The 16,184-nt window shown below is 40.1% G+C and overlaps 1 protein-coding gene across 50 annotated transcripts in view; it reads right to left on the reverse strand.

Moving 5' to 3' along the window:
• The window catches only part of Ank2 (ankyrin 2), a 596,871-nt gene that overhangs the window by 36,188 nt on the left and 544,499 nt on the right, over nucleotides 1-16,184 (reverse strand). For 17 of the 50 annotated variants that reach the window (XM_052731611.1, XM_052731615.1, XM_052731610.1 and 14 more), the window contains 8 exons: nucleotides 14,373-14,408; nucleotides 8,038-8,262; nucleotides 6,503-6,601; nucleotides 5,370-5,524; nucleotides 4,053-4,264; nucleotides 3,312-3,516; nucleotides 1,588-1,684; nucleotides 166-394 (listed from right to left, as the gene is read on the reverse strand). In XM_052731611.1, coding sequence (XP_052587571.1) covers nucleotides 166-394; nucleotides 1,588-1,684; nucleotides 3,312-3,516; nucleotides 4,053-4,264; nucleotides 5,370-5,524; nucleotides 6,503-6,601; nucleotides 8,038-8,262; nucleotides 14,373-14,408 — 1,258 coding nt within the window. The remainder of the gene's footprint in view (nucleotides 1-165; nucleotides 395-1,587; nucleotides 1,685-3,311; nucleotides 3,517-4,052; nucleotides 4,265-5,369; nucleotides 5,525-6,502; nucleotides 6,602-8,037; nucleotides 8,263-14,372; nucleotides 14,409-16,184) is intronic. The other 33 variants (XM_052731623.1, XM_052731652.1, XM_052731651.1 and 30 more) reach the window with 3 other exon arrangements.

A 16,184-nucleotide genomic window follows, 5' to 3' on the forward strand; every position in this document is an offset into this window, starting at 1 on the left:
AAAGACCATCAATTTATGGTCCAAATTGTTAGAAAAAAAATCTCTGATTTGGGACCTTGACCTTCAACTGATGGACACATAGACTGACCTTTCTTTTGTTAAGCAAATCTTCTTCCTACATCTGTGATAGTGAAGGCTCAGGATGCAGCATGTCTATATTCTTACCTCCACATCCCTGCTCCTGGCCACCTCAGAGAAGTTTTCTTGTTGTTCAAGTGTCTTATCGACTTTATCATCTGTCATACAGAAACACCGCAACCTGGCTTCAATGGGGTCATGGGATTTGGCAAACACTACAAATTTGGCCATATATGGTACACAGATAATTTCTCTATACACTTGTGATGCAAACGAAACAGACTCCTGAATCTGTCGACAGTCTATCAGCCAGAACCTAAAGGAGAAAGAAAACCAGACACCTGAAGTTTAAAGTATGCCATTCGAAAAAAAAAAAAAAATCCTTCAGTATGATCAATATGGTCACCAAATGTTTCTTGAAAAAGAAGGAAGTGAGAGAGAGAGATGGTAAGAGGACCCAGATCAAAGAGACATAAAGATGGAAACAGCAAGGAAATCAACAGGATAGAGAGGCAGTCTGGAGGGATCAAGAAAAAGAAATATATCAGATTTTTAAGATTGACTATAATGAAGAGGGAATATGCTCAATGTACAATAATTTTTCTTCGAAGAAAAAGCCATTATGTAACACACCACCATATATAATGAACACATCCAAATAGAAATTATACGCCTCACAAGGCAAAATAAAACAAAAAAATTGGACTTAAATGTTTCTAGCTGTGTTTCTCTTCTTACAAACTCTTCTTCATAACCAATCTCTTGACATCAAATTGATTGCTTTTGGAGTCTTTGGCAATAAAAGCTCAGTATCAGACATTATGATGTAGATTTCTTTGAGTGAGCTCCTATTTTCCTTGATTCCTCTCCTGTTCATTCAATCTTCTGAAGCTCTCAACATCATTCTCTCACTGCATCATCTTCCAGTGGACTCACCAGCCACTGAGACTGAATCAGACCAACCAGAAACTTGAAGATGTTTACATACCCATTAAAGACTATACAAATGAGAACTCATATTAGATTCAGTACTGTATGTAAAAGAAATAACAGAAGATACCTCCATCCTCTTAACAATGTGTACTATGCAAATATGCTGGTGTGTATAACACCCTGTAACTCCTTAGCCACTGAGCAAGCTACACTGAACTGTGTGATATTATTCTATTGAAAAAGCAACTCCTCATGTGTTTCGTTGGATAACAGGAAATTTCTCATTCCTTGGGGACTGTAAACATCAGCAATGGCTGCCAAAGCTAGCATCAGAATCGTGCAGCCAGGGCAGACAAACGCTTATTTTCCATAGATTCTAATCTGACTGGCAAGAACTTGGTTATTGTATTGTTACTATTCATGTCAAAGAAAATGTAGGTCTTACTTAATACTAAACAACAATCAAAATCCCCTTGAAAGAATTAAGAAACAACATCAAACAACAAAAGAAATGATCATTTTGGGGAGGAAGAAAGAAATACAGTGAATGGCCTTTCCTGTGCTACACACACATACCTGGCAGATACGTTGGTTGTAAAGGAAACACATTCATTGACAAATGTTAGTGGCGTAGTTCCTGTGATGTCTTCCCACTGTGCAGGCGTGGTTCCACCTGAAACAACAGGATTGTGGAAGATAATTGGGCAAAATTCTAGACATCGGTTTTTAAATAAACTGATTATTCAACTGTGTAATCCTTCATGCCACGAAAGGGCACAATGAGAATAACATGGACTGGGATACAGATTAGTGATAGAGCATTTGTCTAGTGTGTGCACAGCCCTGTTTTCAATCCTCATTGTCCAAAAAAAAAAAAAAAAAGAAGAAGAAGGAGGAGGAGGAAAAGAGAGAGAGAAAGAGAGAAAAGAAAAAAAAGAAAGCAAACCAAAACAACTTTCAGGGCTAAGGATATGTAGCTCAGGAATAAAGTGCGTGCTTGCCTAGCAAATAACATGTCCTAGGTCCGATTGCCAGCACCACAAGAAAAAAAAAAGTAAATTTAACTAAATCAAAATGAGAGTACAAACTGTCAAAATTACATACTAAGAAATGACACTTAACAAAAAGCAAACACCACCTTAAGATAAATTAAATTTAAGGGAAATTATTTGAATATCTGTTTACTACATATTCTGTCCTTGGCCTGCTATACAGGCTGCTGAGGGGAAAAAAATCAATGGTTTGATCCAGTGCTGGATTCTGCATGCTAGAAGATTTATTGTTGTGCCCAGTGGTACAATTGTGGCAAGACTGTTTATGGACAACCAACTGCTCTCTTGGTTGGCTTGAAGGCTGTTCCACTGGAGAAAATGCATGTGTAGTACCCTAAACATGGTCACAGAGAAGCCATAAACCCTAGGAGGAAAACTAGTGTTGTTTTTGCTAAATTGTCATATTGTCAAACTGCCTTCTAAGTATTTATGTCTATATGCATAGATGTAAACCTCAGTCAGAGAAGCTCCATGTTGATGTAGGTAGTGGTTAATGAAGAGATGCATAACTCTCAAAGTGCTGAGAATAAGAAATTGTGAATTCTCAACAGTAGGTGGGACATCTATATCATCCTGTCCCCTTCTTAAGACTCAGAGAACCAGAAATGCTGTCTACTGGACACGGACTGTTGGACCAGTCAACTCACAGAACTGGGTTACCTACACAAGATCACCAGGGGAAAATTCCTGCATAGGTTGTAAGGAGCTATCAAGGTACCACCCATAAATGAGGAGATATTGGCAGTTGATGTCTGCTGGGGGAAAGAAAGCGTTACTTTTCTTTGAGGGGTAATCACTGATAGATCTGATTGCCCATGTCCACCAGCTGGTGGATGGTCCTACACTATGCACTTATGGGGCAGCACTAATAACTTAGTGGGTTAAAAAAATAAAATAAAAAACATTGATTTTAAAAATGACTATGCATATACAGTATATAGTAGTTTGATATACAAACATTGTTTATTAAATAACTTATTTTTCACCTTTTGTTCACACAGTTAATTAAAAAATGCTTTTCCTGAATTAATGTATCTAACTCCACAGCTTTCTGATACAGGGTCTTGTTATGCTGTCCAGACAGCCCTTGAACTCACAACCCACCTGCTTCAGTCTTCTAAACACTGGCTTACAGATATCACCTACATTCTTAGCTTCCAGGGCTACTTATGGCCAAAGCGACTTAATTTTTTTACTTTATTTAAATACCTTCTAGAATTTTCTATGCTATAGTCACGTATGACTTACCTGTTATGCTACATAGTAACCTTAAGGTTGGTGCGTCTCCCCCAAAACCATTCAGCATGACATCACTTGAAGCTTTGGGGACAGGAATTGTCATAGTAATAGGCTTGTGAAATTTTCTTCTCCTGGGTTCCAAAGTGACTATAGGGCTGAAGGTTGCTTTGTTGCCTAGGATCTTCTTCACCAACTCGCTGTGCATAGGTTGAGCCTTTCAAGATTAAAAAAAAAAAAATGAAACTATATAGTACCATACTTAATGTCATCTGTCATATCCAGACACACACTGTTTTTTTTTTTATTTCACAAGTGAGTTTAATGGATTTCAAAAGTGGCAGCTCTAAATTTAGTACTATTAAGCATTCACAATTAAAAATAAAGAATTTATTACTTATTACATTTTATTTTTTATTTATTGTGTGTTAGAAGTGTGTGTGTGGCTGGGTGCATGCTACAGCATACATATGCAGGTCAGAAGACAACCCGAGGAAGTCATTTCTCATCTTCCATCACGTGGGTTGCCAGAATTGAACTTAGGTAGTTCAGACTTGGCAGCAAGCCCCTCCACCAGCTGAGTCATCTCACGGGCCCCACCCTCAAAATTTTGTGAATCTTTAGTCTCTCGTGTTAGCCTTTGTTTACTCAGGAAAACTTTCTTTAGCTGACATTTCAACTCTCGTTTGGAAACCTAATTGTCACCCTGGCAATGGAACCCCACAGTCTCACCTGCTCCTTACAGGGACATACCTGCAGACCTACACGGATGCGCTTGGTGAGTGCACCCTCAGGGAAGACAGCCTGCACCTGGGACACCACAGTGCTGCTCAGAACTCCGCCCTCCGGGCCAATCAGGTTGCTGTCCTGTTTGATGCGAGACACCACCGCAAAGTACTGTGGGAAGTCTCGAGTGATGATGCGGCAGATTCGTTTCTTCTCCAGGTCCTCGGGACTGTCCAGCACTGAGACAAGAAATGATCCATCCTCTTAAAGCCAGTGACTCCTGAGAACATTCTAGCAGACTCACCGGCACAGTTAATAGTAATCAGGGGGAGCAGCAAAGCTCCCCTTTAGTTAATGCTAAAACACAAGGCCATCTTGACACCAAATAAATAAATATCAGAGTCTTTCATCAGTTGTCAGCGGTTTGCAGGTACGCTTTGGGGGGAAACCAGGCCGTTCTAGAGCAGTGTGAAAGAAGTGCATCTCGGGGCAGATGTGCCTGTGCAGTGCTGTGTAGATGAGGACATTTGAGGGCAAACATGTCGTGGACATGAACATGTGCTATTCTTGGTTCATATGATGAAGAGGAAACTGCATGGAAACTCCTTTTCTTTGCAAATTTCCAAGTTAGCTCAAAGAACAGTTATTGTGGTCTTAAGAAATCATATGGTTCTTTAGGTTCCGGGGGACCAGTCCAGTAATAAACTCTGGGTGAATGGGTAAGGTATCTGTTTATGTATTCTGTCTCCTGACATGGTTTGTGTCTGTAATCGACATCAGTGATTTCCATCTGGGTTTCAATATCCCTCTGATGCCAGTGACTTACCAAATGCATTACCTAACAGCAGAGGGTGGGATCATAGACTCGACAAGTTGCTCTAGTGTAGATATTTAGAGAAATACAGGAAATTAGACTAAATCTCCATATGAATAACTGAATGAACTTAATGTTCCTGTCTTATTAATAATAGAAAGTTTAAAAGTAAATTAAAAGTTTTGTGCAGCGTTATTTGTTATGAAACAATATCCACTCTACTATTGGTTTTAGATTCAATTAGTTTGCATTAAAAGATAGAATCGTACTGGCTATACTTGTTAAAGTAAGATATTTAATACCTTAAAGGGCTTTGTTCTCCTGAATTTAACACAAACACAATTAAGAAAATGGATGGATTGTGTATTGAAACCTAATGCAGTTGGAACACAACGGATAATGAGCTGGAGTACAACACCGCAAGAGGCACACATGTGCACACAAGTACTCAGACAGCTAAAGGATCTAAAAGCAATGCATAATTCATGTCTCCACCTGAGATTTCTTTTAGACCCTTAACCCGAAGGTACCTTCATCCATGCCATTCAGGATTTCGTTCAGTTCGTCTTCAGTGTATTCACAGAAGTGTTCTTTCCAGCTGTCCCCGTTTTCACTGCGCAGAACCACCAGTTCCCTCTCCTTCCCTCGCAGGGCAGCGAAGTGAGGAATCTCCACGATCACGGGCCTGACATAGCAACGCAGAACACTCAGTGTAGACGGGATAACCAATCCCGAGACAAGCCCCTCAACACTGTCTGTTGCAAAGTGACCTGGATTTCCGCTCATTCTGGGGACAGGGACACAGTAGGCCTTCCTCCAGAGCCCAGTGGCTAACAGATGGTGACACAGTGGCACTCCACCTCAGGGGCACTGGTCCTCAAGTACATGCTGCTACCTTAAGCCAAATGATATTTCTCTGTGAGTGCATGTGGCATTCTGGAACTTCTCCTTTGAGAAATGTAGGTGTGGCACATTTAACCAAAAGAAATGTACATGCATGTCTATGATGTATGCCAATCTTCTAGAACATGTTCTACAGGTGCAAAATGACAACATGAGTTAAGGAAGAAAATGGCTCATACATTGCATAATTCAAAGTGTTATAAATGAGATGTCAAAAAGGTCGACTACTTGTGCTCATGAGCCATGCACGTGTGGCTTTTGCTCATCCTGTCTTCATTCAAGAAAACAATAGGCATGTGCACACAATGTGGCCCTAATGAGCCACTTAGCCTAGAGTCCAATAGTGTCCAATGCCTATTATGTTCAGGATCCAGAACATGCACTGTCCTATGACTTTTAGGTCACATTCATCCTCAACATAGACAGAGGCTTTCCATTTTTTGAGTCCAGGTTGCTTTGAGACAGACTCCAAACTCATCATAACCACATCATGACTAGCACAAAGTACAACTAGGCAAATCTCATGCTTGAACGAAAATGAAGGTCACAGCACTTTAAAGGAGAAGATATAAAACGTCACTCAAAAATAAAAGTCACATACCACAAGGGTCAGAAATGGTCCACTAAAGATAGGTTATACAGAGTTTAAATCATAGAGAGGGACATGTCATGGGCACAATGACGAAAAGAGAAATCATATCGCAGAAGAAGGAGAAGAATGGGGGCCAGCAGCCATCAATTTGTTTTAAGTCGCTCCTACCCAAGGAATTTGGTTCCAGGAGGCCCCAGCTGAAGGATGCGGCTGACCAAACTTTCTCCCTCATTAAGTGGGGGAGGAGCCGTTGGCAGGTGAAGTTTACTGAGCACATCCAAAGCAGCAGTGAAAGAAAGAACAGAAGTAAGCTTCAGGTACCATGTCCACAGAACCCCAGCATCACAGGGTGAAGTTTGGTTTCACACTGCGTTTGGTTCTGCCCCCTCCATTGGTCACAAAGAGCAAGGAACCAGGAACTGAGACCCAGAGTGTACAATGGAGGTGCTTGTGTGCCAGGGAGCACATGGCTGTCAAGTCTGTTCCTACTTAGGTTCACTGCCAGGGCACTAGCCAAAAAAATGGAGGGGAAAAATTGCTCTTTGGGAAAGACAAGACTGTTGGGAATATAATAAAAACTCTGTCCACCAGCCAGCGTTTTCATAGATATTCCGCAACAGATTTGAAGGTTATTAAAAAGCCTACGGCTACCTGAGCAGGAGGGAGTTAGGGTCTGAACTGAACATCAAGAACGTCAAAAGAATCCAACCATAGAGGCATTTTCTGAAGCAACCCAGAACTTCACAGGCTCTTTCCAAAGCTCTGTCTGATAAGACATATGAGAGGTGGTTTCTACAACTGGGAACACATCCCTTCCTAATTTGGAGCAACCTCTTAACAATTTGCCCCAAATTACAGGCTTTAGAACATTTTCAGAGTTCTAAAGCAAGAAATCCTCTCCCCAGTATGACATTAACAGCAATCGAAAGGAGTCCTAACTAGGAAGATTTTTCTCACAGTTTTAAGCACCAAGACTTAAATACAATTGATTTGTTTCAAACTGATTCGAAACTTGTTCCCCCCTCCAAAGTCTCATCTTTCGTTACCATTCAGTGGCAACTTTTCACCTTTTGACACACTGAGGTGCCACTTACTATGACGGTAGCCTTACAGACAGACAGAAGAAAGAAGAAATACTAATTGTTGCTCAATATTGCCAAAATGAGAATAGCAAAAGTTAATCTCAGTATTTTCATCTTACACTGTGGCTTAAAAGCTGGAGGTAGCAGAAAAACCACAAATTATTTAGACTACATTTTAGACATTCCAGGAAGGCAACGTTGTGGTCCGAAGGGAAGGCGGCAATTGGATTCATAATCACACAAGGTGTTAAATTTATGTTTCAAACAGAGCACATTTTTTTTTTCCTTTATACTTTGCATTTTAGTCTCAGACAAGAAACAGAGATACTTACCAGTGTCTAAAACACATGGTTATCCCATTGGGAATCTGGCAGCCATTCCCACATCCAAGAAGAAAAACCACTAGCAACCTGCATGTTTTACTCACTGATGCCTTATCATGGGAGCGTGGAAGTGAAGTCAGGTGTCAAGGCACTATTTCCCATTTTTAAAAAAAATGTCACAGGAGCCTATCCTTTTTCAAAACGGCTTGACGTACCTTTGGCGTTCCATCCCATTGGTCTTGGGTAGAGGGCACAAGCCCATTGGAGACTAAGGAGGAGGCTTATGGGAAACCCTTACCCAAGGAACTGAGCTCCAGAAGGTCCCACTTCAATCAGGCGGCTGGCCAGGCCTTCTCCTTCCACCATTGGTGGCATCGTCGCCAGTCTATGGCGTTTCACTAGGCGGCAGGTGACTCGGGTTGGCGCTGTGCATTTCCGAGGTGGGATAATGATTCTGAGCCCATTGTGTCTGCATCCTCGCATGGCACCACCACGGGCATCCACCATAAAACTGACCAGGAAGCTGAAAATTGGAAGAGAAGATTAGGCATGCTTCAAAGCAGTACAGCAGATAAACAAATTCTGTGAGGTTAATTTTTTTTTTTCTATACTGTTTATTTCTTCTCAGAACAACTCTTTTAAATGGAAATGCCTTGTGGGAAAATACTTTTAAATTTTATACTAGTATGTATGTGTGTATTATTTATTTTGTTTTACTGTATAATCTTCATGTGCTACTGAAGAATAATTCCAATTTTTGTTAGTAACTGGAATGAAATTGCAAGAATGTGGGCAAGCCTTCTGTCTCCTTATATGCCCTATGTAATTCACATGTTCAAATAATATAAGGCTAGATCACACAGGAAAGACCAGATGGCATATGTTTTAAGTTAATTCAACTTAACTTTTCAAGATTACATCTGTCTAGCTCATTTTAATATAATCTCATGAGTGAAAAGCAACCTTAAAGACCTTTTGCTAAGGTCAGATCTGTGCCAATGTGTCATCATTCCAGGATGCAGATTTGTAACTGGTTACAAGATGGGAAAACTGGAATAGAACCGATTTTCTGGTTAAAGTGATATTTGTACTTTTAAGAGGTCTCTGCACTAACCCATTCTAACTGCAACAGAGGGTGAATAGTGGAAACAAATCAAGTGCCCTCTGCTCTGTAAGACCAGCATGGGAGGCCTGAGCTCATACTGATAGAGAGGTACTTGCATAGCATGATTTTCCCCCATTATAATGAACTGGAGGTGAAAAAAAATCATTTAAATTTGCAAAAGCATCTTGGTTACTTTTGCTTCTTTATTGCTCATCAGTCGTGATGAAAAGAATGGTAATCTCAAGTGGCTAGGGTTGTTGAGTGTGCCAAGAGAAAGTATCTAAACTTTGGAGTTTCTTCCAAATCCTGAAGCAGCTTAGCTAGAACGCTTATGACTGCATTAGTCATGACACTCACCAAAGTCCCTTGGGCACGCACCTCCTACAGGAGCAAAAGTTAAGTAACACAACAATCTAGCTGACCAGGACACATACACAAGGACATGTATAAACAGTATGCAGGTTCTTCCACAGTCACTCCAATGTTCTCCCATTTTCATTTCATTTGCAAAGTTTTTATAACAAGTCAATGAAACCAACATATAGGTGTTTCATAGATCTGCTGCTAACTGCACCAAGCCAGATCAACACACCTAGATATTGCCTCCATGACAACACTGAAAACGTTTGAAAGGTATTCCATCAAAGTAAGTTGTGGGATAGAAACACAATACACTTATGTTATTTTTAGGCGAGTGAAGTATCATAGCATCCTCTTCGCGGCAGAACACAGAATGCATTAGACATGCCATTAAACAGAAAACCTGTTGCTAGTAAGAGAAATGAGTGCGGAGGAGCCCAGAGTACCCTCTGAAGCACGTCATGCAGCATGAGACCACAGGAGCCACAGTCCTCCCACATGCAGTAGCCAGGCTAGGCCTACCATTCTCCCCTAGCTGTCGAGTTTTCAGGAGGGGCAATAGCTGCTACATATAAGCAACAGTTCATACTTCATTAACTGTTGATGTTCTGGATGTTATCAAAACGCAATGGGAAGAAGGCTGTAACTTTTCTTTAATATGAATTCTGAAATGTTTTCTTGCTGACTTTTAAATCTACACATTCACTCCAAAGAAGAACTGTAAATACTTCCAGATCTTCCTTTATTATTCGGGGTTTTTTTTTTTTTTTTTTTTTTTTTGGTTTTGGTTTTTTAAGACAGGGTTTTTTTTTCTGTGAAGCTTTGCGCCTTTCCTGGAACTCACTCTGTAGCCCAGGCTAGCCTTGAACTCACAGAGATCTGCCTGCCTCTGCCTCCCGAGTTCCTCTATTATTCTTATTTGAGTACATTTATATTGATTTCCACTTAAAAGTAGGAAAATGCTGCTGTTTCAACTAGCAGGGTTTCCAGACTCACTGTAATATTTCCAACTTGTTTATAATTAACATCACTATTTCCTTTGACTTTTCCTCCCTCATCAACACTTTGAGATAGGATCTCAAGTAGTCCAGACTAGCCTTAAACTTTCTACATTTAGGAAATTAAGTTTGTACTCTTGCCTTCTTGCCTTTACCTCTGAAGTTCTGTGATTATAAATGTATCACCATACCTAGTGAATTTTTCAAGTCTAGGTTACTAAGAGCAAAAAAAAAAAAAAGAAAAAGGAAAAGGTGCTGAAACTAGGAGGGGCCATTATAACATGTCTGTTTAATGTCACGAACCCTCATAGTATCTATGTCTTTTGACGACAGTAACAAAATTCCTGCACTCATGGCCCAGGCCCTTATATTGCCATGGTTTTATTCCAATTCTCTACCCAAAAGAACATGTAGGAGACTCTGGTGGTCTACCCTCAAAACAGAGAATCAGCAACTATGTCCTTAATGTATTCTATGACTTTCCCTGGCATGGCACCACTGAAGCCCTCTTTTTTGTGTGTTACTTCCTCCCTGATTTCTGCTTCCATGATCCTTTTGTGTGATCTGTTACCCTACCATAACTGTCAGGAGCTGTGCCAAGAATCTCACACTCTATGCCAAGATGTCAATCTACGCGTTCTTCCTTGCTTGGACCTGCTAACTTCCCTGGCCAATGAGATGCGACCTGTCAGCTAACCAAGGTGTCCTCTAAGAGCTGTTGTCACAGTAGGGGATGCAGTCTCCGCGCCCCCCCCCCCGCCCCGTACTCGGTATAGTATGGATTCAGCACACAGTAAGGAGTCAAAACTAATTTTTGAAAAGATGAATCAACCTTAGAGTGAAAAGGCAGGCTATGACGAGTTATGTGTACTTACCGAGATCAGAGAGAGCAAGGCACGAGGCAAGGGAATTCTTTGATGTCTTGCCAGTTATTACAATCAAGCCTCACTCAAATCCCTACATTTGGATGCAGCAAAGCTGCTGGATAATACTATGTCTAATTTTAAAGGGTCTACCCCACATGTCAATGCTCAACTGGGAGATCTGGTGTATTTATCTCCCTGGGTAGAGGATTAGTAGAAAATGGGAGATTGTGAAAACCAAGACTTTGAATCTAACAAAACAATATTTTTAAAAGTGATAAGATTGTATGAAGAAAGACTGAAGAAGGAGAAATCAAAATAGCAGAACTTAAGGACTGAAGCAGCATATAGATATACTGCCCAGCAATCATTCCCGTATCATTAGTGATCGGGAAGCCAGTCCTAAGTACTGAATCAAATACAAAGCAGACTGGGAGAATAAAGTGCCCAATTCATGGGAAAATGGCAAAGTTCAGGAGAGGGTAAACCTCCGTATTTTACCAAGTGACTTAGGACAAGACACAGGCTACCAGAAAATTACAAATTCCAGTGGAGATATTTTCCTTAGGAAGTGAGAGAAAAGAGAGAGAAGGAAAGGAAAGTAGCAAGATGCCAAGAGAAAGAAAGGGCTGGAAGACACGACACCTGTCACTAGTCAGAAGGAACAGAGAGTAGCAAGCTCAGCCTAGCAGTAAAACACTCCAGGCAAACTTGACTCATCATGGAATTATCAAATGACTAATAAGACTGAACTTCACTGTGTACTCCCAGAGCCTATCCTTTATGTAGAAGGAGCAGGAGAAACTGCCTGCCTGGACTTCACATCTCGGTATCAATGAAGCTGACTTGTAGATCGAGCAAGCTAACCAGTGAATCCCAACAGTTTCTAGTACAAAACTGGGGAAGCATTTGAAGATTTCCATCAAGAATGGAAGAACACCAAAGGGTGCCACTACCTGGATGGCAAAAGGGACTTGGGAGCCAGTCGCTCGGCAGTGTATAAAGCAGCTGCTAACTCCACAAGAGCCTTTTCACTGTAAGGACTGTGGGGGAAGGAGAGAGGATGAACGAGTGACTCCTGCAACACTGCAGTGCGGCAGCTTGCCTGCCAGAGTGAACAGAATGAATCTAATTCTCCACTCTCCATTAAAAATGAGACAATACGGGCCCTGCAAACATTTACAGACAATGAGAACTGAAGGAAACTGAAGGAAGGAGGCAGCTCTGTAGAAAGACTATGGCATGTGAACTGAAGTTCAGCTCTGCCGTCTGCAGTGTTACATGGAAGCTTCCTAGTCCCTGGGTGCTGACCCTGTCACCATTTATAGATAAATGGAGAGATCAATCATGTGTGGGTAGAAAATATAGATGCAATAAATGGCTGCTTCCATTATCTTCTCTTTCCTGCCTTTATCTTTTTAATGTCATGATCATTAAAATATATATCATACATCACCTAAAACAGTGAAAAAACTTATTAAGAACCTTCAATGTACTCACATTTGTGCTAAGGAGTTTACTATTATCTGTAGAGTTATAATTGCCTTATGAAATTGATTATTTAAATAGGATGTGAGAATTCTGTTACTCTACAGCACAGGGTGCTGTGGTACCATGTCTTTCTAAGTCTGTTTTGAATTATTTCTGTAACCACAGTCAAGTAACTTGACAACTTCATTAGGTTTTGTTTTCTTATGCATGAATTAAGAGATTTGGGTGAATAAACTCTGAAGTTACTGCCTAGTATTACAAATTTGTTGCAGTTAATGGCTAACTAGATTAGACAACCTATCTAAATATGTGATTTTAGATGCTCTGGAGGAATTCCTAATTGGAAAGCAAACTGTTACTACTCCAATAAATATAGTTTTTGACCCATGGTCAAATCAATACTTTCTTGAAAATGTGTAGGCATACTGCATTAGACATTGACTTGAGACTACACGGGGGTGGAGGGATAACCAGGGGACATTGGCTCTGATGCATCTGACTCTTCAAATGACAGCAGTCATGCAAAGTAGAAACTCTGAAGTTTTCTAAATTGTGAGATACCATGTTTTCACAATTTAAAAAGGAATAAAAGCAAACGCAATTCACTTTTATTAGGCAAAGGACTTGTTGATAAATATGCAATTTGATTAGCTAAACGGGTACATGCTTCAGAGGAGACAGTAGAAAACAAGGATTTGGACTTTTAAAAAAGACTGTACTGTCCACCCCCAAAGTTATTGATACTTAAAATTTCCATTTAATTCATCTAGGACCATGGGCTGGGAACAGGGAGGAGACTGCAGCATTCGGAGTTAGTCACTGGGTGAAAGACAGGAGAAAAGACTCATCAGGGTGCTTCAGTGATGCCAGGCACACAGCAGAGGGCTGACATCCCCTCTGACTCTTGGTGTTGTTTGAAGCCACACCAGCAGCTTCCTTATCTGCCATTCCCCAGCCCCTTCCTAGTTCTCCAAATCCCACAAACGAAAGCGTGGATAAAAAATGACACCGAAAAGGGTGGTTCAAATTTGTTCAAACCATTCAGTAATTGTTTACCAATCACCGTGCTCATGAATAGAAATACAGTGTTTAGAATGTGACTGAGAAGATATAAAAGGATGTTTAGAACATTAAAAAATGAAAATATAGAATTGTCTTATTTTAGAGGGATAACCCATATTATCATAATGAATGGCCAAAGAATAAAAATACTATAATCAGTAGCCCAAAGGGAACTTTAAAAATAACTTCATCTAAATAATACAGAATGATTGCTATATTTAGACTGAGGATAAGTCATTCCACAGCACAATTCCAAAATATCAAAAGGTTGGACTTAAAACAGAGGTAGCAAGGATATGTACTATTAATAAGCCCTTAGCCATTGGCTCACCTAGAATACAGCAAGATAAAAGCAAAATAAAGAAGAAAAGGTCTGGGTGCTACTAAAAATCGCAACCTTTAATAAAAACTCAAAATAGCTCTTCCAATTAGCATAATCATGGGGGCATAGGATTTAAATTGGATGTAGCACTTTTCCTCACAAAAGAATCTGAGATGTGGAGGCCATGACCAAGACAAGAGTCCATTTAATTTTGATCCAGCTAACCTAATACCTACTGGCATTAAATATACCCATTTTCCCTTTACAGGGAAAGTGAGCATTGGCCTTGATTTGGAGAACATTAGCCTCTGTATATGTTTCACTAGACATCATCAGCACTAAAGCATCCTGAGGTGGAGCATATGCAGAAGGAGATGGTGAAGGAGAGGAGAACAGGGACATGTTCAGAGAAGGAATTACGCAGAGGTTCACCTGCTGTTGTCACGATCAAGACATGGAGAGGTGCGGCTGCAACAGAATAGATACTTTAGCACGGAGAAAGAGCGGATAAGTGAAATATAAAGAATGAAATCAGATGTGACTTTGATTGAAATCTTTAATTCATATACCCACATAGTATTCACTGAAAAAAAAAGATGGAAATACAAATAAGATATCACTCTATGCAAATACAACCGAAATGTCACTCTGTACAAACTGAGAGAAGAACGAGCTTTGGGGCCTTCGTGGCTCCTCCCAGGTTAGGAACCTGGGGAAGTCACATAATCACTCGATATGGAAGTGAAGTCTTGGTTAGCATTGGCTTGTGGGGACACTTAGCAAAGACTAAGTGTCCAAGAAGCTAGAAAACACCAAGTGATATTACAATGACAAATATAAAGTCTTGGATTCTGTAGATGTAGCTTTGATTCAACTGCTGTCCACTTGTAATTCTTCTAATGCTTTTTTGGGTAAGATAATTCCCTGTTGGGCTATAGCAGAAGAAACACAAACAGGAATGGAACAACTTAAACGATAGCTTCTGTGACAGATAGAGCATAAAGTCGACTGCAAAGTAGGTAACATTGATCAATGACTAGCGGGTAATAAAGAACTCTGCAAACATGGTCTTAGTGCTTCTCCCCAACATCACTGTCTGCTTTGAGCATTGTGCTCTTCCTCCCCATACCTAATGTCTAGTCCCACATTATAGCCCTACTCTTCACTACTCTTTGACCCATGGTGTCTATGCTTCCTTAACCCCATCCCCTCAGGGTTTCCTAAGGTTCCAATGTTTCCTGACATACGTAAGTATATTTTATTCAATGAACCAGAAATCCAGTCTTCCAGATCACTTGATTTGCTACTTTGTAACAATCATCTTCATCTAAAAGAATTAGCCTTTGTGAATCTAAAGGAACTCCCACGGTATTTTACAAAACATGAACAGCTAAATTAAACACTGGAAGTGTTTCCATAAGCATTTACATTATGTTGTCCCATGCAAAAGATACTTAGCTGCCTTCTGCTTCAAACATTCTGTGATTTGAGCAAACAGTTTTGAATACATCTTTCATGGCTTTTGTGTGTGTGTGTGTGTGTGTGTGTGTGTGTGTGTGTGTGTGTGTGTGTGCGCGCGTGTGTGTGTGTGTGTGTAGTACAAGGTTCACAACAAAATTGTCTTCAGCTTGCTTTAAAATATCACATTCTTAGGGTTTTATTTTACTGTGGCATATTCTAACACCTCATGAGTTGGTATTTAATTAATAGCATTTGGCTGTCATTAAAACATTACAAAGACTTTCAGAGTGACAATATATAAAGTGAGTTATAAAACTAACTATTGGCAGAAACTGACTTATATCAGCCAATTCATTATCCACACAGGTAATTATAAAGAATCATGAAGTTCATATTGTTGCACAAACTTTACTGTTATGATCTTAATTGGGAGCCTCTAAGAATAACTGTTTCTTAGATTCACTATGAGTCAGTCAGGCAACTCAAATAATAATAAGTCGAGCCTCTCAATTGTCCAGATACTGAATTTACCTATGCAGGAAGCAGAGTTTAATCACTGACTTAGTCATTCTTAGCCAAGGACATCTTTTAAAAATGAAGTAGAGGGAAAGGAAACTACCAGTACTGATTAGTGGTAGAAGATGCAACTTGAAGTTAAGACAACTATGAATTTAATGACAGCATTATCCTCACGTAGTCTAAGGTAGATACAATCACCAACTCTCTTCACTATCCCCTTACCTAAAAGTCACCTTTTCCTTACACTTTAAGTGGATTCAAACT

Source organism: Peromyscus californicus, unplaced genomic scaffold, assembly GCF_007827085.1.
Source record: "Peromyscus californicus insignis strain IS unplaced genomic scaffold, ASM782708v3 Scaffold_9__1_contigs__length_137607984, whole genome shotgun sequence".
Classification (NCBI taxonomy): Eukaryota; Metazoa; Chordata; class Mammalia; order Rodentia; family Cricetidae; genus Peromyscus; species Peromyscus californicus.